This window comes from Seriola lalandi, unplaced genomic scaffold, assembly GCF_002814215.2.
Source record: "Seriola lalandi dorsalis isolate HSWRI2012SDOR001 ecotype SW California unplaced genomic scaffold, Sedor1 jcf7180002054286, whole genome shotgun sequence".
Lineage (NCBI taxonomy): Eukaryota > Metazoa > Chordata > Actinopteri > Carangiformes > Carangidae > Seriola > Seriola lalandi.
Genome location: NW_019524839.1, coordinates 192,692 through 219,442, shown reverse-complemented (window position 1 = coordinate 219,442; position 26,751 = coordinate 192,692). Strand labels below are relative to the sequence as shown.

Sequence of the window (26,751 nt, the reverse complement as noted above, 5' to 3'; positions counted from 1 at the left end):
CCACCCCCCCTGTATACACAGACTTAGAATGACACAAACACACACTGAAAAAAACTGGACACACACACTTGTTCCTTCATCCCCTCATTTTTTATACTGTGTCTTACTTAATAAGTGCCTTTTTCCAACGGCTGCCAGAGAGAAAGAAAGAGCACACATACTGTATATACACAGACACAGAGGGGGTGAGGGGTGGGGAATGTCTAACCTTTCAAATCAGTTACTCTGGCCGAGACCCAGCTCTAGCCACCGTTGAGGGTGACTGCTATGTGTGCATGACTCTGCAGAGTTGTCAAAGACGGAGAGATCGAGGGATGGGAGAGAACGAAGGAGGGATGGAAGGAGAGATGGGAAAGTTAAGAAAGAGAGTGAATCAGGGAGAGGAGGAAGGGAAAGAAAGTGGGCCAGGGAGCCCCGTCCCTGCTGCACAAAGAGCCTCATTGTGAGACTCTTCTGACTCTTTCCTCCCTCCCTGCCTGCCTCCGTCTCTTCCTCTCTCACGTACAGTCCCCACTCTCCCTCCACCAAACTTCCCTCCTCTCTCCTGCTTTTCTAAATTTGTTTTTCCTCTTCAGTCTAAAAAGAGACACTTGTGGTGTGTGTGTGTGTGTGTGTGTGTGTGTGTGCATGTGCGCACGTCAGAGCTGAGGGAGTCCTAGCTTGTCCTATTACCGTCCACTGTTCCTGTGGGACAAAGTCCAGTCAGCCGAGGCTACTAGAGGTCACTCTACCTTGTGCTGATGGTTACCATGACCTGAGCCTATGTGAACACTGTGAGTGGGGTTGTCAGACCAACAGCAGACTAGGGGGGGTTCAGGGGTGACAACAGGGCAGCTCAAATCAGAAATGCTTTCATTGGGAATAAAAAGTGATTCCTAGTAACTAGAAGCACTTAAAATACATTTAATTGCATTTTTGTTCATCTTCTCTTGCCAAGGCCAATACTGTGGATTCATAAGTTAATAATATTGCCAGTGTGTGTGTGTGTGTGTGTGTGTGTTCTCACCAGCTTGTTGGAACATGACCATGGTTTGTGGCGTGGTGTGAACCGGCAGGGAGCGGGTCCTCTGCACAGAGCTGTGGGTCCGGCTGGGCATGCTGTTGCTTCCTCCAGGGTTGGCGAACCACAGACCCTGAGGAGAATATTTGAACCAAAACATTAAAGCAATTTCTTGAAAATGCAAACTCCTCTGTAATATCAGTGTATCAGTATCAGTGCACATTTGTCTTATTTAATGGCTGAAAATCGAAACCACCACCAATGTCTCATCTACTGGTGTCTCTCAAACTTCATGAAAATCTGACCAATAATTTATGTGATGTTTTGTTCAGAAAAAGAAATGAAAGACAAAACACATAAAATTTCTTCTGCTCTCAAAATGCAGAAACTAAACTAAACTCCACACAGAAATGTGCTTAGATAACGCTTGGCGGGATAAATATTATCAGGTTATCTGAAAGTGTCACCAATCTCTATTTTTGAGACTTTTAAACTTAAACTTTTAAAGTCCTTTTTCATGCAAGTTCTGTCTGAATTAAATGAATATTTACTGGATAAAGCACAATGAATGAATGGCAAACGTTGAATGTATCTTGAGGTCCATAGAAAGTTCAATAATATGTATATATATATATGTTTTTTACAATAATTACATTTTAATATGTAAACAATTCAATCTATTTTAGTATTTTAGTATTAAAAAAACTATTCCACCAGGATGCTCTAATTTATGACCTGTGGATAACCAAGATTAAATACTGACATTTATTTTCTCTCATATAATATAATATAAAACATAAAACATATAAAACAAATTTCATGCTCAAACATCCTCTTCTTGCTTCATGCTCATTCACTGATCACACGCTGATAAAACTTTCACTGATCAAAAAGCTTATGAAATAAAATTTCACACTTGAAAGAAGTCTTTTTTAAGATCAAGGACACAGCTTCTTCAACATGTTCGCCTCCCCCACGCTCCTGTCTGGATGTCTGGCCCACACCTAATGACAGTCTCAGACACTCACCACATGAATTCCTCACTGTAACCTGCCTATTATACCCCCAACACCACTACCACATGCCCCTCCCCTCCCTTCTCTCCCTCTGCCCCCCCTCACGGCTCTCCAGTGCCGTGGGCCAGGGAAAAACAGGAAATGCCTGTGCACTGTTCTCACTGCCTCTGACTGGCTCTCTCACTCCCTCTCTCATACATACTCATATAAACTCTCTCTCTCTCTGTCTTTGCTCCTCCTCCTCCAACACCACAACTACCTCTCCCAAACTATGACTCACATATTTCCCTCCCACCCTCCTTCTCCTTCTCTCTCTCTACACATCCACACTACAGTCCCACACAAGGAGACCCAGCATGACAAGGAGGAACTGAGGTATTTCCTCCCATTGTAAAGGATGAGAGGGAGAGAAAGAGGAAGAGTGAGAGAGGGATGGAGGGAGAGAGAGAGGTTCACTATGAACTGTGTCAGCCCAGACCAAGTGTGCCAGGATGGGCCTGAAACAGCTCCACAGCTCCTCCTGTTTCAGTGTTCGGCACTGACGCAGGGCCTCTGGTATGTGGGGTGACCTGCCTACAAGTTCCATCCACCTCACTTCATTCGCCAAACACCACCACTGCTCCTCTTCCTCACCCCACATTTTTTCAGAATGGAATAAAAAGACTATTTTAGGAGGAATACGTGCTGAAGAAGGAATTCTGCTGCCCAGGTTATTGTAAACATCCTGGAATGTATTATTTCACATTTCAAAATGTTCCTTTGTACAGTCACGAACACCACTGCCATTCAGCATTCCAGTCACTACATGCACATATGATAATACCATGAATCTAGTTTTTCTGCATTGGATGACATAAATTCACAGGCTTTTCGGGAAATCTAAACTAGTCTTCCTCTATCATCTGTCTATCCACTAGTCATTTATAATAAGTATAATAAGTATTATTATTATAAGTAATATTATAATTAATAACACACTAAATATAAAAATGGCTGAGGGTGTTGAAGATTCTGTGTGAAAATGAACCAAACCATAAATCGTTTAACAGTTAAGGGCTGAAATAATTAATCCATTAATTGATCCGTCTTATGCTGTGAGCTCTGGGAAACTTTGCTGGGCTTTTCCCTAACTATTTTCTATTTTCATTTTATAATATAAACAATTAATCTGTAGTATAATTGACAGATTAAGCGATAATGAAGATAAACACTTTTCCATGCATATAAATAAAAGCCATTTGCTTTTTTCTCCCTGGTGGTTTGACTCACCTGTCTCCCCTGCTTGGGACCGGTAGGTGTGCTGCTGGAGCTGCGAGGTGTGGGTCCTAGCAGCCCCCCGCTTCCCAACAGGCCCAGCCTGGCACCCGGCAAGCTCCTGGAGGGCATCTGGAACTGGCGAAGGCTCCTCCTGGTCGACACGCTGCCCCCAACACAGCCAGCGGTGGGGAGAGAGTTAGACTGGCCAAAACGGCTACAGCAGGACGAAACAAAAAGTGAGAAATAGGCAAGGAAATAAGTTTTCATCATTAATTGTAAATCACTAAAGTTTACAAATAAAGAGATGAATAGGCCAAGAAGGAGCTAAATAAGTTAAATGGATCAATCTGAATGTAATAAAAAACAGTCAGCCATTTTAATAATTCTTTATTTAAGTTTTACATTAATTAAATATTGACTAACCATGCTAATGAGAATGTACCTTTATTCTCTAACTGAGGTGACCATTTGTCTAAAACCTAAAGAATAAATCTTTCTCTAACTCACTTCTCTGTCTACATTGGTGTTCAATCATTTTTTTTTCTTTTCTCTGTGTGTATGGAAAATATACAGTGGCTGTACGTGTGTAATGTTTATTTGTGTAGAGAGAAGTATATAGCATGAACCAATGCCACATACCACATCATTTATAGCATAAGTTCATTTTCAAAGCTCATCCCTGGATGGGCCTTTAATATACATACAGAACAAACAGAATTTATAAATAATGATAAAATAAAAGTACCATAAAACAACAAGCACCAGACCATCCATGACTAAATGACTGATCCCTCTTGTTTCAGTTGATCCAATCATGATCTATTTTGAGTTCTGTGAGTAAGGAGTTCCACATGTTGATCCTCTGAACAGAAAAACCATCTGTCCAAGTGGATTTCTGACATTTCTCACTCATTCAGTCATTTATATACAGAAATCTCTAGTCTTTACTTACAACCTGGATTTTACTGGTTGTTTTGTTAAAGTTGAAATGTTTCCATCAGAGCCAATAAGACAGGAAAATGAAGGTTCCTGAATGTCTGTGTGTGTACCTCCTCTGCGGTCTGTACCCTGCTATGTCAAGTAGGGTTTTCCTGGGAATGGACCGGAACAGCCTCTGGACCTGTTGTTTCCATGACAACAGCCTCTTCTTCTGCGTCTCAGTGAAGGACTGACAGGGAGGGGGAAAGGGGAGAACAGGAAGCATGAATGGATGAAATAAGGCATGACTGGTGCACAGCATGACTCAGGATTTTCAGGTACACTGTGTCGACACAAATAACATAAAGAGAAAATCGAAAGCATGATACATTGATCATATTTACAACGAGACTTTCAGTATCTCCAGCTGAAGAGTTTCATAGAGACAGAGAGTGGTGTGGATGACAGTATTTCTCTTTAAACTAGCAGAACTATGATCCATGGTATGGATCCCAGGGTATGTTTTTTTTACTGACCTGATTTTCTAATTCGTACTAACTACATGAATAATAAAATGAAGAATAAAAAAATAAAACTTTGATAACAGGCTATATGTTGATAGATATGTTGGTTATTGGAAATAAAATTCCCAGTGAGTTATATTGATACCATACCAAAACATCTTGTATCGTCTGTTCCTACTTTATTTATCCCCTAGGGGAAACTCAGGTAAGTATGTATGTACTGTATGTATATGAAGTGATCTATTGTTTTTTTCCCCTTCATTTTGACATGAAAATTGTGTGTGTATACCTCATGGATAAGGCACTTGTCGATGAGTTGTAGGTAGGAGCTGATGTTGTCCTCGTCTGACCTCGACACCAGTAGCTGTGTACAAACTGAGGATGGGGTAGAGGTGGAAAAGAAGATATTAAAACAAAACAATAACCTTTCTGAGTCCACGAAAACAATCTCAACTTATCACTGGTGCATTAAGCTCACCTTTGCCCATAACACGAGTGAACTGGCCGGGTAGATCCCCCTCTGCGATGACACTTGCGCCTGACTCTGCTTCCCCTCCACCTCCCCCACCCAGGTGGGAGCCAGGTGCAGCGTTCTTGCCCTCAGGGCTCAGGAGGGGGCGCTGCAGGGAGGCCTCTTCACCACCACTGAAAGCCTTGATAGGCGTCATGATCATCTGGTGGAGCTCCTGCAGCGGGGCGCGCAGATTACTGCCCTCCAACACGTCCTGGTGGTGGTAAATGATAGGAAGGACATGGAAGAGGGAGAGCAGATCCGAAAAATTAGAAAGAATGAAGAGATTTTACTTAACAGAAGCTATGATGATATTCTGATGATTTAATTGTAATCATACAAGAAAAAAATCTGCTACTTCTGACCTATATGTTGAATATCAAGAGACAAACAGATGGTGAGGGATCCTTGACCAAACAGCCATGTGATACAGCACAGAATAAAGTAATACCAAAAATACATACGTCTAGTCTTCCTTTACTACTTGAGTCCACGTGCATCATATCAGCCTGCCTCCCACCCATTACAGAGCCGTACATGAGTCTGTGTAAACCCAAAATACCAAGCAACAGGTGTCTTGTTTCCCTAGCCCTACAAATGCAGTGGTAACAAATTTTAAAGTGAAGCGTTGGTGAAAAGGTTAAGCCTGAATTTAGCTGGCCCAAGAAGTCCCTCCTGTGGTGTGCCCTTGAGCGCCATTGTCTTGCTTCGAAGGCTGAATGGAGGGGTGAGGGGTGGGGAGGGGGGAAGCGGATGGGTTTAAATTCGGAGCCCAAAACTCTCCTTCCTGGATTAGGTGTTCCTTTAGCTGCCATCTCAGATACGTAACACCAACTGAGAATGGCCACCCTTTTAACTCTCTCACAGACTGGGAAAGAGAGGTGGTGTCCACTAAGGTTACAAGCTCAATCACCAATTAAAAAAACTAAAAATAAGACTTCCAATTACATATGATTTCAGGTAGGAGAAGAAAATTCATGAAAATGTTTCTGTGTGAAGATGCGGAGGAAGAGGAGAAGGAGATGGTATACAGGCACTCTGACCTTTTCCAAGCTGCGCAGTAGGTTCTGCCTCTCTTTGAGCTTCTGAATGCTGATGACGATCTTGTGTCTTGCTCCTTTAGTGACTTTCTGTTAGAGGAAAGAAATTTGTGTCAGACATCTGTTAAAATACTGGTCTGTAGACTGATACCTAAAGTTTCAGATAGACGTGCGCAGTGTATAAAATAGAGCAGAGGGCGTGACAGCTCTGTTTTTTGAGAAAATGTAAGTAGTGAGGCGAGACTTTACTTATCCACTCAATTTTATTTGGGAGGACGAAAATGCTGAAACTGATTCTAGCAAATTGATTTCAGTTGAGGCTAATTTCAATTCTCACATGTCCCATGAAGGACGGATACTGACAATCCAGGTATTTTCCAGATCAAGCCAACAGCAGTATACTGAATGCTCTGTCACACAAAGGAACTCTTTGTCTTTTAGTTGGAGTTCAGCATGTCGCAGTGTAGCTGTGCAATATGTTAGGCTGAGACAGAGAAATCGTTACCAGCACCTGGCGGAAGTTTACAACTTCCCGGTGAGCTATGTTAATATTAGCTGCATCCTCTGTGTCCTCAGCATCTTTATCTAATATATTGTTATTGTACCATATATTCCACCATTATCAGCTTTTCAACATGACCTGGCTAAGCCTACCTACAAAATTATTTTGATTTTCAAAACTAAGATTTATTAAAACTAGTCACGTGAAGATGATGTTTTTATTCAATATTAATACAGAGTATTGTTTAAACTCTTATTCATCTTCATTCTTTATTGCCTCTCATGTACCTGAACTACATGCTGTCCTTGGATGAAGTCTTGCCTTGCATACAAATCTCAACTTGTGTCAACAATGTCAACAAATCTAAATTGGTGCATTATATAAGGTTTATACTGAATGTATTTGATAATGTTGACTGAATCAGTTTATCCATTTTTAACAATTTACATCAGTGAATAGAATAGCAAGCATCCTGTAATAGCTAAGTCCATGTAAAGTTATTATCCTCTTCCAAAACTGACTGAAAACTGAATCTAACTCTGTCTATGTGTGTGAGTGTGTACAAACCTGTGCCTCTAGCTGGTCTTCAGTCAGTGACATCATCTCATCATAGGTCATAGTGGAAAAGAGAGCGGCGTATTTATGGAGACGGAGACTCTTCAGCCACGCAGGAACATCTGTGGGACAGAAAACACACATGCACACACATATTACATTATCATAGCTGCTGACAACATTCAATCTACACCGTTTATCTTTGTTGTCAATACAAATATGTAACACATAAGAAAAAATAAATACATTTATTGTATTTAACGATAGTTCCTAATAATGTCTTTAAACATGAACCGGATAAGCAGTAGAAATGGGCGGATAAAATTGAGTCCACACATGAATTTTATATAACATCAGAGATCTGGAACAATGGTACTTTCCTAAACACAAAAACATTTCATAAGTAACATTACTGTATATATTTATGTATATATTTATATTTAAGACCTTTGATAATAAAATATGTTAATGGATTTTTTTGAGGAAACTTAAACCAATGCTTTTTAAGACTTTTCAAAACCTGCAGATAGTAAAAGATAACAGTAGACCTATGGTAATATGTTTTAAGCACATATGAAAAAAATTGCTTGTTTTTAGGGCAAATGTGTATGACATGCTGTTGGCAAAAGGATTGACTAATCTAATTGTTACTGATCACATATTTAGTCAGACACTGCTCACTGGAAAAATGCTTACTAATGATCAACTTGTCCGTACTCAACATTCAAAGTGCTGAAAGTGTTAGCTAGTTGTTGAGACAGCTTTGTTATCATTTGGAGTTCAGGGTGAAGCCTAGTGTTTTAGTGGTTTTGTTGCTTACAAGTTTATAACAGAAGCACCAACAAACATTCCCTTTTATGAAACTTTGTTATTCCTTTGTTTTTTCCTTTGTCTATGTCTTTGTTGTTTTTTGAGGGCTCACTTAGACACACTTGTAAAAGCTCTGAGAGGGAACAGGGACTTGTATGACTGAACATCTTCCCTAATCTCCACCTACCCAACCTGATATGGAGTTTCAATACACAAGCAGAGCTCCACCTTCCAGTGAGTAATACAGACTTCAGCAGAGTGTTTGATCACAGTTAGACAGTTGTTTGATTTAGCTGAATAATGAATATTGTGATAGAGTTTAAAATTAAGTTTGCGATGAAAGAAAAATAAAACATTTGGGGGTTCACCTTATCTTAGATTAAATCTTGAGAAGTCAATGTTCTGTAACATCATGGAAATTAAGAATCTTATTTCCCCATCTGATACTTGACACCTGGTGCAGAGTCTCTTCTAACAGTAACACAAAACTGAAAAATGGTTTTAACATTCTCCTCTGAAATGAAATAGACAAATGACAGCTTCAGCTCGTTCTCTTAGGACTGTAAATGAGAAGTGTTCATTTTGTTTGCAACAGGTTTAGCTGGTGACAACATGACAAATCTTTGTAAAAAAGAAAAGACAGGAACTACATGAGAGGTTTAACTCCAGTGTAGACAGAGTAAGGTCAGTGGGGTCAGCAGTTCTGGCCTCTGCTTTCCCTGACAAACTACTCCGACCGGATCAACAACTTGCCAAAGCCTCCAGCTGAATGTTTGTGAGGCACACATAGCAGACGGTCATATAAGTTTCTCCACTGAATTGGTCATGTCTCTATCCCTGTTATCACTCGGGTCTTGTAAGGAAGCCCATATGCAGGGCAGAGAAGTTCCCCATTCCTCATAAATCCTACCAGAATGTCTTTAAACACTTCACAGAAAGACAGACCAGTGTTACGACACAGTCCATGCAGCAGTAAAAACAGGACCTGCACTGTCTGCCTTCATCTTTTCCCAGAACATGAACATACTACGGCACAGCTGCCTTTAGAAAGCCAAACAATTTATGTGGAACATCTAACAGCAAAATTTTAAATCACTTAACAATGAATGTCATTATTTATATTGTCAAATGAAGGTAATATTAATAACCTCCTAGGACCTGGCGTCCACATATGTGGACCTCACATTTTGGGTTCTATAGACCACAATACTAACTTTTTCTCAACAAGGGCCTGGTGACCACATATGAGGATATTATACTGCCGCTCAGTAATCGGAATTTAAAACTAATGTCCTCATATGTGGACATAATTTTTCTCAGAAACTACATCATGTAAAAAGATAATTCTTTGTTGTTACACTCATCAGGTCCCAATCAGCCTAAATAGCAAAGAGAAATTAAAAATGCACGCCATGCAAGAGTTCGGGTCTTAGGAGGTTAATGTCAAAATGCCTTGCACTAACAATATTACTAACATTATTGTTAAATTAAATGTACAATTACCATTAAATGAGACCATAAAGTTGACAACAAACATGTCCCTGCTTTTTAATGGTAGTTTCTACTTGTTCCCTCTTCTTGTAATTTCTGAAAAAGCGAGCAAGCAGGGAAAGACAAAGAAAGTAAAAAATGTCTGCTCAAAAAGTTACTGGAGTTGCCAATTACTTTTAGAAATCAAGATTAAAAAAATCACCATCTAGTGATGCCGTCACTAAGTTGACAATGGGCTGGTTCTGAGGCTGCCCCATACTGTCGCCCTGAAGCTGCTGCTAGTCCACAATTCACTTAATTTCCTGTTTCATTCAGTCAGTCTCTCTGTGACAGATTTTACACTGGATCAGACTCTAAAAGTAAACCACACTACCACAACATTACTAACTATACAACCTTGTGGGTACATGATAATGCTGATAATGCTGAATTGTACTTCTGACTGGTCTTTCTTACTCACCCCTCATGCCACTGCCCTCCTCATGAAAGGAACTACGATGCAGACCTGAACCACCTCCTAAACCAGCCTCCTCCAGATGCTCACTGCCACCACTGCCTGAGGAGGCGATGCTGCTCTGGGGTGATAGAGGTGCGTGGTCTGGGGCTGGGCCTCGAGTGGTCCGTAGGTCCTCCTGAGACAGCCAGACATGGCCCAGAGGCTGGTTGCTGGGGCCGCTCATGGGAGGCGTCAGGGACACGGAGCGCTTCAGGGGACTGTGAGGCTGACTGCCACCTCCACTCGTCAGGACTGCAAGGCAGGGGCAGGCTGTTACAAAGAGCTTGGCTAAGACTGGAGAAATTATACACTAATGTAAAGATTGCAGATTGCCTGAAACCCTATCCCACATAAGACTCATCTGTCCTAAACATCACCCTGTATAACTGTTAATTAACTGTGACACCTGATTGGCTGATGGTAATGGTTAGATCTGCCCGACCCTCATCTCACATACTGTAAAAGCAATAACTAACATTCTGCCAAATGTTTAAGCACCATTTTCAATACATATACAAAATGTGATGCAAATTATTACATTATATGTATTAAAAATCTCAAATCGCATATTTGTGAAATACGTTTAATCCAGAGTCTGACCCTGGGAGGAAAGAAGATTAATTACTCACCTATAATCATACAGTGAATAGCTAGGTTTTTATTACCAGTTAATTAAATGGTCTCGTTGTCAGCTATAACCAGGTACTTACTAATCTGATATTGATACATCAAGCATTGCAGTGAATTCCCTGGATGCCTCTGTTGGCTTTGTAAATTTTATTAAGATTAAAATGATAAATATTTACACTGATCTCCATCTTCATTCACTTGCAATGTAGCTCTCCTCAGATGTATCCCTCTATGTGTTTGAATTTTCTGTATTTCCTTTTACCCGTGAATAACATTAGATCTCCAGAGCCAAACTAAGCTAAAAGTAGCTCAGATGTGAAATTAAAACGCAGTGTTTGTTTGTAAGTTAACTGAGGCAGGTGGAAGGAGGAGGCCACATTCGCGAGAGAGGAAATACACAGGGCTCTGCTTCACCTGCTTGTTGGTTTAAATATTCAGCCTTGAAGCTCAGAACCAAAACAAAACCTACTGAATGAAATAAATCCATTGCCAAGAAATCTGTGTGATAAACCTTTTTTCTCTCTTTCTCCATCTTCCTATCTCATCTCATTTCTCTATTAATAATTGAAACCTGTGATGAATTTATGATGAATTCATGTTTGAAACCTATTGGGTTCAAACCAATGTTACTGTTACTACTGAAATCCCACTATTTTAAACCCAATACAAGCAGCCCTAGCATCAGAGGTTTTCCCTGTCAAAGGAGGTAAACAGAATGAAAAGGTGGAGAGCCAAAGAGCTTTTTGTGTCGCCGCTCTGACGGGGTAAGCTGCCACCAATACTCCAGCCTCTCTCCTCCTCCTATATGTGGTCCTCTTACTGTTGGCGCTATGTATAGGACTTCATGGGCCCCGTTTAAAATAGGTGCCCAGCTAACATTACAAGTTCCAGTCCCTAAATATTAGCCATTTTCCCTAAATACAGTCTCCCACAAAGGCTGCCTTACAAGGGAAAGGATGGGTGGTATGTCCTGCTGTGGCTTGGACTCAGGCTGAGAGTATGGGTGGAGAGGGGTCATCAGGATGTTCTATCAGTAGCAGGTTGATGTGGTTGGACAATAATACTCCTGTAATCCTCATCACCATCATGGCACAGATGAGCACAGTGTGTGGGGAGGGGGACCTGAAGACTTGGTGGCTGACTCTGACTATATGCTGGATATTTAGTGATACCCAATGAGGAGAGAAATATTAAGACTATTTTATCATCTTCCTCTGACCTTTGCACACTGGTAAATATCCACACACCAGTTCCAGGTTGCTTGTTGGATATTCAACACTTCTTCTCACTGGAATCGGTTAAGGAAAGTATCTGCTCACCGTGTCCATCACTGTCGAGGCTGGGGTAACTCTAGTTTATCAGTTGTGAAATCCTGAGGTCTTTTGTGTGGGACTGAAGCCGCTTGCAGTCAAAAATACAAGAGGATCTTTCTTGGAGCAGTGAGCAGGGCTTTAAATGTGTCTTTATTTATAAACCCTCAGCTGTTTCTTTCATCTCCCAGGAAAAAAAAAAAAAAAACACAGAGCCCTTGCATTCTTGTCTGGAAATATCCTGCTCTAACCATAGTTATGTTCAATTTCAACAGCCCTGCCCTCTCTGTGTGTTGTCTTCCACCTCACACAGCCTCTGTAGTTGCTGTGTGGGTTGTTCAGAGTGCAGTTTGTCTGACCAGAGTAAATTTGCTGTGTTGAGTCTATTTAGTGTGTCCAGGGTGTGTTATACTGTGTTTGGTAAGCTTGGAGTGTCTTTAATGGAATTACAGTGAACCTAGTGTTGGAACTGAATTTAAATATGCATTTGTTGTGCTGCTAAATGCTATACAGATGCTTTTCTGTGTTTAGTGTCAGTGATTATTATCCAATCAAGCACAGCTGATACCAAAATGAATCCCTTACAATTTTCATTGCAACAGAGAAAAACCTTTGTCATATAGCTGCCTACTGTATTGTGTTTCAAGTGGGTACTGCAAAGCCAACACCTCCTATTTGACAAATAATGTGGCCTTGTTTCATTTGTTTGCCACATGAGTTCAAGCTTAGAGACCCTGATGTGAAGTTGTGCCTGGGTGCGGGCGATCAGGTGGCCACCCCAGACAGAGAGGCTATCATCAGGCCAGCCCAGAGTAGGTGGCTCTAATCACTGAGGTGGTCTCAGAGGGTGCAGTGGTTGTGACCACCTTGGCTTTAGAAGTACACAAGCTAGTCTGGGTTGAAATGCAGCCCATCTCATGTTTGAAAAACATATGACAATCAAAGGAAATAAAGTGTGAAAGGATTGCAATCTTTAATCCAGGCTTTTCAAAAGATAGCATCAGGTGTGTGTAACTCCTCAGATGCAAAAAAATGTATTTATTGCAATTTATTCCAAATGGTGGCACAATGTGGACTAATGTCACATTTTGGCATTTTGACATTTTTCTGTGAAGTGGGCCAATCAAAGAAAGTAAACATGCCTTCTGATGCTAAGTGATGAGAGGAGGATAAATATTGATGAATTAGTTTATTCCTGTGACTAAGGAATCTAAACAGTGGGCAGGTATGAGCGCACAGCCATCAATCTTTAGCAATATGATCTATCTTCTTAGTCAAGACTCCTTTAATAGAATTTGTGCATGACACAGACACAGTAACCCAGTTGAAGTTTTACTGGTTTCTTTTATGTCTCTTGTGATACAGAGGATTTTTTTCATTTTAGTTATTAATTTGGCCAGTTTAAATGCCTACACACAATTTGAAATAATTTTTGGGAGGTCTATCCCATCTTTAAGTTCATAACTTAATGAAGGTATGTACTGTAAATCACACCCTACTGTTATCCCTAATGTCTGTCTCTCCATCCACATGACACCTGAAATATGGATGAAGATGACAAATATATTGTTTACAATAACAAATGCTGTAATAGGTGGATCATGATAATGGACCAGAGTTAGAGGTACTTGTGCCATTTTAATATTTACATATTTAAGGGGCTTATAATTACATTATGTATGTCTAATTGAGGCAATTTATTATTTTTGATCATATTTTCAAAAGTTGTTGCAGTATTCTAACACGTACTATTACACTGCATTATATTGTTGTATTCATTACATTATCAAGTGCTTCACTGTACGGCTGCTACCAAAGAACCAACCACACATGCTTACCATGTGTGCTATTAAAGCACAAACATGATTAGAAAAGGACACACAGTACAAGGGACAGAGCACAGATGGGATTTCACTTACTAGTGTTACCGCCTCCACCAGTTCCAACTGTGTTTATGGTTGCCGGAACAGAAGACGATGGGTAGAGAAGCAGGTGCCCATTCTCACAGCCCTGCTGCTGCTGATGCCATCCTCCGCCCAGCCCTGAATCCCTGGAGCTCTGCCACCCATTGAGGCGGTCGTCTGAGCCGTAGCGCTGGTGGTGATGCAAGGAGTACAGGTTGCCTGATGAAGAGGTGTTAGTGGAGGAGGAGGATCCTGATGAGGTGAGGGTGGATGGAGGTGTGGACTGGTGGTGGTGGTGGTGTGGCCCCGCAGGAGGAGGCCTTTCCAGTGAGTCTCCCCGAGCAGCAGCCCTTTCCTCCAGGTGGTTGAGCCAGAGTGCCAGGGCAGCGCGGTCTTCCAAGGAGGTGGCGGGATGGATGAGGGCGTAGGACAGGAGCTGGCGAGACTCCTCCAGGTGGTGGCCATGCTCGATGGTGTGGGCCAGGATGCGTGGCAGCAGGCGCATATACTCACCCTTGGCTTCAACATTGCCAGGTTTGAGCAGTGGGAGATGGGTGAGGACAAGTGAGATGACACGCTCCTTAGGCTCGCCTTGCCACTGGCTGATCACTCCTGTTGGGAGACAAAACACAGGAAGCATTAAAAACCAATAACCCACGATTCATTGCTACAGTTTTTATCAAAATGGTGCAGTATACGACTGTTAGGTATGACTGTATGAGTTCAAATGTTTGCATCTCATTAAGTCTCCTTCCAATAATGACCCTGATTGACCTGATTGGACCACAGTGATGAAACTGATCATCATCTGATCTAAAATTACAGCAAAAGAGAGACTCCTGCTGCACGATATCCAAGGTGGTAGCAAAGGCAAAGTAATTGATGGATAGACAGATGGATTAGTGAACACATGTACGGTTATAAATAGAAGACACCAAGATGATGTCAGGCCCACTGGACTGTCATCCTTCTATTTTGCTGTTTCTCTACACACCCAGCTCTGTAGGTTGCTGGTGGTGGCTGTACAGCTCTATACATAACCTGGAGACCATGGAGCTCTATTGTTGTCCAAATCAGTAGGTCATTAGGAGCCCATTCCTATCATCTTGGACCAGGCCTATAGATACCAACAAGTCAGGGCAGCAGCTTTAGACAACCATGCAAATAGAGAAAGGATGCAAGAGGACGCAGGCCGGCTTCACTTCCTGTTTGAGAGATGTGTCTGTGGGAATTTGACCGCTGCGGCCATTCTTAACTTTAAAGATCTTGTCTCTAAACCAGACATATGAAACATGTGAAACCAGAAAAAACATCTGCTAGCCCTTCTGTCCAAAGATATCCCAATGTCACAGTCTACTTTGTGGTGATGTACAGCTCTGTCTGCCCTGTTGAGTGGACAGCTGCAGCTCTAATCGGGCAGATGGAAGACCACAGACCCCGAAGCCTTCCAAACAAGGTTCACGTCTACTTCATCCCATGAGAGATGACCACGACTGAGGGATTAAATAATTCTGGCTGAAGCCTACTCACAGCATGGCGCTGACAGCCTTACACACGTTTACACATACAATCCTATGCTTGTCTACTCATTGGAGGATCAGAGGCCAGCGTGTGTCCTGGTAAAACATTTTTTTCCCCCAAAGTCCAGTTTTTTTTTTTTTAAATTTCAAACCACAACTGAGATATAGCAATTGGACAATGTCAATCCAATCAACTGTTCAATAACTTTATTGAGATGAAAACAGGGATAAATGTATGGTTCTCAGTAACTTTATTTTTGAAATTACATATGTCCTATATGTGATGTGATCTGTGTTTAATACTGTTGAGATGAGGTCAAAGACAATTCCTTAGTTTGGCCATTTATCCTATTTGGTCAATATATTCATAAATTGTTGTAAATTGTATTTTGGCATTGGTTATGTATGCCATCAAGAGTGTTTTTATAACAATATACCACAAAAACCTTCCGTTTCAGGCTTCATGCTTGGTTGTTTTCAGGTTAAAAACAGCCTTTTTTTCTCTCAGAACACACAGTACTCCTGATTGAAAATTTTCACAGGCACTTTTTGAAGAAAGGTTCTTCAGATCCATGTCAGCTAATGTGAATGGGTGACATGAAGGGACATGACAGAGTGAACTAGGCCAGGCTGTCCCAGAGCTCAGTACAGAGCCTACACTAGGAGAGAGGAGGTGGGGTAAGACTGAGGTATAAAGGGGTTTGAGAGGGAGGAGGAAAAAATAAATGTAGGGAGGGAGCACTGTGTGTGAGGGGAGCCAGGGAGTTACTCCACTCTGCTCCAGAGATGATGTAATCCTTCATTCCTCTGAATGAGGCAAGTCTCGGTCCATCCATGAACAGGAATTGTTCCATGATTAAAACTCATTCATTTCCAAATGACTGGAAAACATTAAGATGTAACACAGAAACCCTCATAAATACTCAAAGAAAGTTTACAGAAGCAGCGGTGCACTGCCAACTTTTAAACATCACCATTATACTTTGACAGTAAAAAAAAGTACTTTTTGTTGACTCAATAACCGATGGCAACTAAAATGTCTCAAGCAAAAAATTGGTAAAACTTGACATTACAACCTGTACTAATTGTTGTAATTTAAGTATTAATGCCTTATATACACCTGTAATAATCAACAAAAAGCATTTTATGTCCAAAAACATTCAAATATGTGAAAAAAAATAATACATTATTAATACATTAATGTAAGTTCTGAATCAGTATATTATATTGACTACATACAACACTTGTTCCCCAAATTATCAATGTTACTTTTAGCTAAATAGAGCAGCAAACCAGTGCTGTGACCAAACATTCAAAGCCAGCAGAACACATGTCCAAGTCTAGCACTCCCCCATGAACTCCCGGTCAAGGCTGTAGAGTGCAAACCAAGATATCAATAGAGATCTATATTAATGTAAAATTATGTTAATGTAAAATTCCAAGGATGCTTGGATGAATTGTTTTATAATTTTGAACAACACTGGAAATTTTCTCACAACTGACTACAACTACAATGAGCATGAGGAATATACAACATATCTGGATGGACACCACACACACAAACATCTGTCATTTGTATGGTTGATGCTGTTACAGCACGGCAGATTTTTCACAGAAAATACAAAGACAATTGCCACATCTTCTGTCACAGTGTGCACTGTCCCTTTACTGAGCTACAACCCTTTACCAATTGATTCAGATCATTAGTATGTCTGTGTCTGTCAGATCTGATTTTGCAGAATCATTCATGTGCATCAACAGAGAACCACTATAACAACAATGCAACAATACTCTGTGAAATAATGGTCAAAGGTCAATATTACTGGCTAAATAGAAATGTGACAGCCAGGTGAGCAGGTGATTTGACAGAGGCTCATTTACCTTGTCCCTCACTTTAAACAGGTGGTCAGTTTCAATCACATTGCAGAGCACTGCAATGATGGGATAGAAAGTTCTAATTTACACTAATAAAGTAATACTATTACATAGAAATACACAAATACAGTAATGCTGTATTGTGGTCAGAGACCAAAGATACGTGGATGCTAACCCTGTGAAGCTAACAATACAATTCTGCCTCTTCTGCCTGCAAAGACGAAAAACTGGTATATGCAGAGATGTAGCTAAAGCAAAGACTAAAAGTTAGAAAAAAGTGATTTTTATCAGAAGTATTGAAGTTTAAATTAGAACCTAGAACTTTCCTCCCTGAATAAATACTTTTTTAAAACTAAATCAGAAGAGAAAAAGTCCGGAAAAAGGTTTGGCTAGAAGTCAGGAAGCTACTCCAGGCTTATTGACATCCTACTCTAAGGTGAAAAGGTCAAGGAGTCAGCCTTGGAGCAGTTCCCCTCACAGCAAACAAACAGGCAGCATCTCTTAAAGCTCAGAGAGGGGTCACAGTAGTCTCAGTCAACACAGGTCAAAGGTCAACTGCTAGGAGAAACACTCGTCTATCTATTACACAAATGGACCAGATTCTACCCAGCAAGACAGAGACAGACAGAGTGAATAACTGTCTAAGTGTGAAATCAACCAACCAACGCTGCTGAGAAAATATTCACGGAATTACTTATTTATTAGAAATACAGCACACTCACAATCGAAGAAGCCATTAACTGTTCATAGATTCACTTAATACAACAAGTCAAATTAAATTCAAAGCAGACAGGAAGAGAAGGTTTTCCCATTCATGTCAGACTCTTTCCTTCCCTCCTCACCTAGCATGGTCTCTCTCACCCTGAGCCTTGAGGGGAAAGTGCTAACCTCATCCAACTGGAGTGAAAAGGGGGGGTGGGGGTGGGGGTTTACGACACTGACAGAAGAGAAACACTGGAAACACTGAGTTGCCATTCCTCCTTACACAGCGATACCAACAGCTCATTTTCTTTTGAAGTTTCTGACTCAGAGTTTCACTGTGAACTTCACTCTGTTAAACTGATCCACCTCTGCATGCCAGCTGACAGAGAGGATGCAGAGGCAGGCCTGGTTAGTCAGATAACTGTCAACCCTGTGAATATCAGATTTTCAACAAAGTGAAAAAAAAAAAAAATTTTGTACCATACATTGAGCGATAAAGCAGTCAAACAAAATAAGTAAAAAACAAACAGAATGCAGAATGTGAAAGCCAGTGTGAGTTATTCAATGAGACAAAGGTTTAATTTGTTCTTTCATGTAAGACAGAGAGACAGCGGCATGCTGGGAACTGATGAATCACATCAGCATCATTGAGTAGAATGACTGAAAAAGAAAGTCAGACATACACAAACACTGAAACCTCAGACAGAGAGAGTCATTTGTTCGGGGGCTGACACAGCATTTCCCTGCTGTGGACAATGTCTGCTGGTGAACTCTGTGTGCTATCCTGCCCTGGCACTGCCCTCTGACACCCTCTCTGGCACCAATACAATGGTGCTGCTTTCAGCACAGCCCTGCCTCTCTGAGTACAGCTCTTCCAAACTGTACGCTTTTCGTCCACAACCTGGCCACTTTGTCGTCACTGAGGAATGTACAATAGAAACAGAAAGCAGACAGACAGACAGGGAAGTCAGTGGGTCACTGTGTGTTTACACACACAAAAAAACTTTGTCAGTATATTATACTATAATATCATTAATCAAGGACATAATTGACAGATGCATTGATAATGAAGATAGTCATTAGTTTGAGTCATACTGTCAATGCTCTCAATCAAGGTTATGAGACATCAGGTAGCTCTATAGTGACTCTAACATCTTGTGTGAAGATGCCAATTTGTGTTCATGATGCAGTATTTGGTACTTTCCATCCTGATGGTCCCTTAGAATTAAAGAGCAAGATCGTCTTTTCAGAGCTGCCATATTATACCAAGATAACATTTCTAAACCCACAGGTACATTTTATTTTCCGTCAAACATTAGTATTTAAGAGTTGTTATTTCTTTTTGTTGACTTTAAATAGTCTGTACAGCTGCATCAATCTAATCCAGAGTTCTTCAGTTCTCATTTCTGTCACCATTTTTCCTGGGTCTGGCAGACAAAGATGGCATTCCCATTCTCTAACCTGCCTACAAAGCTCTGATTGGCTAGGGGATTTTTCTAGCTATGGTAAAGTCTCTTGTTGTGCCAATGGTCAGACCTAACTGATCAAAGAAAGAAAACTAGCCATTGAGAAGTCTGTGACCAACACTTAAAACAAGGCGCTGTTTTAGTTATGAGTGAGGGGTGTGACTCTTTTTTCCTGAATTGTAAAACATCTAGCTCAGTAATATTTATCAATAGAATACTACCCACCTACATGTACAACACACAGCTGAATGCAACAAGTTCACTCTTGTTCTCTGAGGGTTGTTCAGCCCCATTCTGGGAAGCACTGACGTAAAACTGAAGTACAAGTAGGCAAGTCAGTTCAAGGGAATGCAGGTACTTAAGAGAAGAAAATGAATGCCCTTCTTCACAAAATAAGATATCTCACTGTAACATGAACATGTTACTGAACATGGCCACATCCCTGGAAAATCCCACAGTAATGTGACTGGGTTAACAAAATCAGCCATCTATATGTAGAAAAGCAGAGCTACCTTGCTGACAATTTAAAGTTTAAATTTAAATAATAGCCTCCTTTCATGTTTTTTGTCTAATAGCCCTGGTTAGCAATTTGCCGTTCTAGTTAATTAACTGGATTTTATTCTTAAGAGATTTACTTCATATTGGTATATTGGTTTGATTCTTCGGATCTGTACAGCATGCTAGTTTTTATTAATTAACTAAATTTAGACAGATATTAAAAATTTCATGACGTTTCTCCGAACCAAGTATAGTGTTGATGCTGTGCACCCATGTGTACTACAAAACATTAAATAACCTTTGAGTTTGTTTTTTTAATGTATGCTCACACAAAGGTCATGCATGATGGTTACGTTGCACAGAGAGAAAGGGTATGTTTACCTGAATCATACAAGAGATACTTGGGCCGATGTTCGATAGTATCCCCCCCCCATGATAATATCATATATCGCGATATTTGGGCTGGACTGTATCGAGATATTAATTTTTGGATATTGCCCAAGCCTACTTGATACTGTCTGAAAGAATAATATCAGAATTGAGTTTCTTTGTCTATGTAGGTTTAAGAGGGTTAATGAAAAAGGATAATAATAATCATCCACTAAAAATGACTGAAATAATCAGGTTTCTTTTAACCCAAGACTGCTGTCTTGTATCACATGACCTCTGCGTTCAATATAACAGTATAACAATATCCTCTTGTAACTGTGGTGGATTAGCGTAGGATTTAAATCAGGAGTATAACAGTGGCTCTGTGACTCCTCTCCCAGGTTTTAATCCCAACACTCAAAAAATGCGAAAAAAGCCAAGAACAGCAAGAAAAGCAACTGAAAATTTCTGTAATTAATATAAATCACATTACATATCCAACTAATATGAGTTCCCTGCAAATGTGGACCCAGCAGATGTTCATTGGGTTTAACTTTGACCCTGAGCTGGATACACCGTGTCCTCTTCATAACCGACTCAGATCACAAGACACAAGTGACACTGATGGAAACAATGTGATTGTTTTAGCTCATTTGTTACACATTGGTTATGTGCAAACACAAACACACCCCAATGGAGACGCACACTCACCCACACACACTTGTGGAGACTGTTGGTGGGACACATGATTCCTCTCATTCTAAATATAGATAGGTCAACGGCACACAAAGCCACAACAAGGCAGCGAGTACAACAGATAAGACCATATTAGAGGTTAGCAAAGGGACACATTAACTCCCAATCGCACTGACAATGACACACCAACTTTGCATGTGTGTGAGAGAAAGAGAGACAAAGAGATTGAATGTATTGAGTGAGACAGTGAGGAAAGGTGTGTATGAACCAGTGTTTGGGGGAGTGGATTACAAGATTAATAAAATAAAGTTAGTTCACGTTGAGTTTAAAATAAAGATTGGGATTACATTTTTTGTTAGGGTTAAGAAGCTATAGCTGAGGTATAACCAAGGAGGGTTAGGGGCTGAATCTAGACCATGGAAAATCCTCAGAAGTCTGTGGTTGTGTGACTGTGTGGCCTGTAAACCTCTGTCCTGTGCTTCTCCTGTTAGCAAAACAAACATGAGAGTGTCTCACTTTGTGCCACTACCGGCAACTCGCTGTAGCTGTTGTTGACTCAACACCACGTCCGACACAGCATGTTCCCTTTACCAACCAAAGGACAGCAACCCGAGCGGAAGCAAGAGAGAGCTGACCAACAATAAACAGAGCAGGGGGGCTTAATTTAGGAAAGGACCTACCAAGGAGGCTAGTAGGAGCTAGCTGAAAAACAGCAAGTGAGAGAGAGAGAGAGAGAGAGAAAGAGACACTGGCAGAAGAAGAGATAAAAAGGTGAATTGAATGTCTGTATGAAAAGATCCTGGGACAGACTTTTTAATCAGACACATTACAATGCAGTTACACAGTTTAGACTGACATACAGTACATAACCCCAGAAGTTCATGGTTCAGACAAAGGCCCAGGAAGGAATTTGGAAAACAGTTTAGACAACCTAGAAAAAGCTGTGGAAGGAGAAAAATGAGATAGGGTGGTGGAGGTTACTTGAGGAGAACCAAGTCAAGAAAGGCAGAGTAGTAGATGGGTGGAGTGAGGGGTGGGAGAGGGTAGAAAGGAAAAGTTCCCGCTCCTGCTTTCCGAGCAGATTCTCCAGCTCAGCAATGGGGAATGTGCTGGCATACCACAGAGCCTGCTGCTGAAAAATGCAGTGATTCCTAACGGATCAGCCGGGGTCACACACACACACACACACACACACACACACACACACACACACACACACGCACACGCACACACACCTATCTGTACTACAGTTCTATCTTACACTAACTAAAACAGGTCTTTTTCACACCACATATAATGGGCCACAATATCACAATCTCCAGTAATTAACATATAACACTGGCATTGGATGCTTATTACGCTGACAGTATTAGTATTTGTTTTTCGTAGGCATAATCATTAAAGAGGTATGAATAAGGAAGAAAAAGAAAAAAACTAAAGAGAAGCAAAAAAGAACAAAAAAGTAAATTCAAGGACACTGTATGTAGTGGAAGAGGTGTGGTTCACACAATGTATGATGTAATTGATCTAATGCTATATGCTGCATCGCCCCACCCAGAGAGAGAGAGAGAGAGAAAGAGAGACCATGTCCTGACAAGAAGTACAGGCAGGCTCCCACAGGTCCTAACACAAGCTTAGGGGCCCTGTACATGGGGGATAAGAGAGGAGAGAAGGAAGAGGGTGTATACAAGATATAGCAAGATGGACCAGAGAGCTCACTAGTGGCAACAGGTTTTGACTGAAGGGCGAGAAAAGAGGGAAGACTGAAAAATAAACAAGATGGGACAATCAAACATGTAATAAACAAGAGGGGAGGAAATAAACCAAAAAGCCAAGAAAGTAAAAAAGATGCAAGAGAAACAGAGAGAAAAGAACGACTGTTTGAAAGAGACGGAGGGAGTCAGTGTTGTGTGATCAGCTTGACCTTGGCCTCAGCCTGACCTACTGACACATAACTGACTGAGGGAGGAGGAGGAGGAGGAGCACTGTTTATTCCTGTCTATTCTAGTTTGTTTGTTTTTTTAAATCCCTAAGTAAAGTTTATCCATTTCCCATTGTGCTTTTAACAATCCCAAGGGAAGTGAAATTTTGCCACATTCACAACATAATAGATGGGACATAAATACAAGTCGGTAAAACCATTCAAGTCTGCCTCCCAGCTCTAAAATAAATGATAAATAAATCTTTAATGGCTACAATAGCATTGAGAGGCTGGTATAAATGGATATAGTCGCAGCTAGTAGACTATGTCTTATTGATGCCATGTCTTTAACTTGCACTCTAACTATCTTGTCTATTTTTCTGTGAAATTACACAGCTCAGGGACACAGGGTGGAACTGTGATCAGATGAAAAATATCAGTATCAGATAAAATAATGATTTGATGATCATCTATCAGTTATCTTTAACTGTAACTACCAATTCGGTGCAGCCATAACTGGGGCAATTTCTGCTATCAATCTCCATTGCAGGTGATTTACAGATTTTAACCTGACGTCACTGAAAAAGCAAAATGCCCATATCAACCTTGGAAAAAAAACATGTATCACGAATACCAGCCTTTAAGTAGAATTGTTAAGGTCAGCTTCAACTTTCAAGATTAAAATTAGGACAAGTTTCAGCTTTGAAGTTAAACCATAATGAGTGGTGAAACTGAGGAAGAGGAGAGCACAGAGCGAAAATCTATCCTGGTCCATCTAAATAATCGGTGTGTAAGTCATCTTTCTAGACAGGTGAAGCTGTGAGTTAGAGACAGGAAACATGCGGTCAAGCTGTCAGGAAACCAGTCAGCAGGTCATTCAAACTGCTCTCACTGGATGAATCTCTCTTGCACACATGCTGACTTTTGGATATTTGGACAAAAATTACATTTGATTATTCCTTCTTAAAAACACACACAAAATGTATTTTTGTGCATTATGTCGATAAGAGAGCAAACCAATACAATGAGAGACATACAGTAACTACATGGATAGGTGATTATTTAGGTGCATATTTTTGAGATGTGGCCTCAGGTTGCTAGTGCCGAATGGTAGGCTAGGCTAACTGTGGCTTACATAGCTTGCAAACAACTATATTACTAGTTCCCACAATTTTGCCAAATACTGAACAAAATCCAAAGTCAGCCCTTCAGTGAATGCACTTTCTGCTGTAAACATATTGCTTAAACCTCAGATGAATGAGAAATCTGGGCACATGTTTACAAAGTATCTTAAGTAGCTTCTATCTTAAAATAAAGGTCATGTCAGTCCTAACTTTAGGACTCAAAGAATCGCAAAAGTACTGTTGTCATTCCATGTTGCGATGTTTTGGAAACCTTAAACGATGCTGAATTACTTAAAAGGATACCGGCTCAATCGTGAGGGAATAATGATCATTGTGGAGCTTGTGAGGGATGCAGCCATAGATGGAGCACATGTAAAAATTATTGCACCATGACAAGACAAGGAGGTATATGTTAACAGGAAAAATATAAAAATAAATCACACCATCAACACAGGTTGTATTCAGTGCTGCCTATACAGTTCTACACATTGTTGCAAATTGACCAGGATCTACACCCAATTCATGGTTCTTAATGGAAAGTGACCTGAGGCTGGTGTTTGAAAGGCATCATATTCCAGTTGGATGTCACTTGGTGGGGGACAGTGGATATCCATATACCGACATGGCTTCTCATACAGGTGGCTAGACTGCCAATTAGGTTTAGTTAGGTAGTCTATGACAGGTGAGTTTTTTTTTTTATTAAAATTTAAAAAATTTTTTTCCATTGCGTGAATTAAATGTAAGTTTTTATTTTAAATTAAATTCTCCTGGGTCGACACAAACCTTATCATATGGATGCATTTTGGAGAATTCACTACTTTGGTAAACTGCACATAATCTGTTATTTCATTTATATTTATTTATTTCTCAGTGTTTTTTAATTATTACTGCGGGTGTTGTGCTTGCGTTTTCACCGGCACAGACCAGTCTTTGATCAAATAATCACTGTAGTTCCTGCAAGCAAGCTGGTCCGTAAGAATTGACGTCACTTATAGCAACGGAGTTGCACTCTCAGCTCAGGGGTTTTCGCTTTTTCCTTAGTAAAAGTTGTTCTCAGCAGCTTTGTGAAGAGGATTTAGGAGAAAACTTTTAGGAAGAAACTTATAGTGTGACTTAGGGGAACTCTTATTGGTAAGATAAAATGCTTTGTGAATACAGGCCCTGGATTCTATCAATCAAACAAGGTAACGTATGTGTCAAAAATAACGCCTGTATTCTGCTGTATATGTGTGTGTGATCTATGAGTGGTACATCACAGATGGTTAGCCTCTTAATATTGCCGGCAGTGGTGAGAGCCAAACATTACACTGATAAATTCTTAGTGATAATATATCTGTCAGTTTTGGAATAAGATCTACTGGGCACATACTGTATGTGTACTCACATACAGTACTTTTAATATTCAAAACACACATTTTAGTGCCTGATCATCATCTGGGATTGGAAAACATCATATTAGCACACAGAAAGTGTTCATCCTGATCTTATTTCAGTAATACAAGCTTAGCGGACTAAAAAGTGGCTCTCCTGCATCAGCTGAAGTGGCAATTACACTGGACGGCAGTAGATGACACCATGTCAGCATCTAGTTCACAAATAATTTTGTCGACTTTTCTAGATTTAAACACTGAAGCAGCGGGCAGAAAGGAAGGACACACAGGGCACTCATCATGCTACTCTGTCCTCACTAATGTGCAGCATGTAAAGCTAACTGTGATGGAAATTGAGATGGTTGAATGAAACAAGGGGCTGTGCGGTGATTACGAGACAACACTGTTAACATTTACAGCCAATGATCCAACTAACATGAGCTTGAATCTGGGAACTTCTTGACTGATGATTCAAATCATCGATATTTTGAGGGCAGCCCCCCTGTTTTAACTGGTCATCATCCAAACCTCAGTCCAAGCTTTCCTGCTACATCACTCTCCTAATGAAAACCAGGAGACGCTATAGAAAATACTATAGGCTACAAAACTTCTTCTTCACCGAAACCAAAGGATCCTGTAGGAAATAACATCAAAAATTATTGCAATGTGCTTTATGATAGATAATATATTTGATGGACTAATTAAAATTAATAAGGAAAACTTTAAACAAGTTAAATGTGGAAAATAGTCCACTATGATATTTCCACAGGAAATACTGACGTGAAGATTTGCTCTGTGTTTACTGTGTTCAGATCACAGGAGTAACTTTTTCTGAATGAAAATCAGTGAATCGGTTTCTCCAGAGCATTTAAAATAACAAAGAGAGAGAGAGACAGAGAGATTCCTGACACCCATAATAGAACAGGAAGAGGAACACCTTTTCATAGCCGTCTTGCATCATCACAACCAGGACACCTGGTCAAATTATAGAACTTTATATAAAGCTCTCATCCTCTCGCAGCTCTCATCTGGTTTTCACATTGTGTGTGTGTGTGTGTGTGTGTGTGTGTCTTTGTAGCAGTGTTGGTGTACAGTAGGTGTAAAGTAGGTATTTTCCTCTTAGGTGCTTATTTATTTATACTGTGTAATGTTTTAAACAGTCACCAAAAAGAATGTGCATATGCACACACTTGTACAGTGGGAAGCACCTGTCTGACGATGAGTTGGACATGTTTGTCGGTGTGTA

At 40.5% G+C, this 26,751-nt stretch overlaps 1 protein-coding gene across 2 annotated transcripts in view; it reads right to left on the bottom strand.

Annotated features, from left to right (window-relative positions):
* samd4a (sterile alpha motif domain containing 4A) overlaps positions 1-26,751 on the bottom strand; it is a 54,393-nt gene that overhangs the window by 11,484 nt on the left and 16,158 nt on the right. Inside the window, exons 3-11 of one of the 2 annotated variants that reach the window (XM_023405831.2) lie at positions 13,980-14,576; positions 10,085-10,372; positions 7,336-7,445; positions 6,270-6,356; positions 5,194-5,440; positions 5,005-5,090; positions 4,323-4,441; positions 3,286-3,487; positions 1,007-1,133 (exon numbers count right to left, since the gene is read on the bottom strand). In XM_023405831.2, the coding sequence (XP_023261599.1) occupies positions 1,007-1,133; positions 3,286-3,487; positions 4,323-4,441; positions 5,005-5,090; positions 5,194-5,440; positions 6,270-6,356; positions 7,336-7,445; positions 10,085-10,372; positions 13,980-14,576 (1,863 nt within the window). The remainder of the gene's footprint in view (positions 1-1,006; positions 1,134-3,285; positions 3,488-4,322; positions 4,442-5,004; positions 5,091-5,193; positions 5,441-6,269; positions 6,357-7,335; positions 7,446-10,084; positions 10,373-13,979; positions 14,577-26,751) is intronic. The other variant, XM_023405832.2, reaches the window with a different exon arrangement.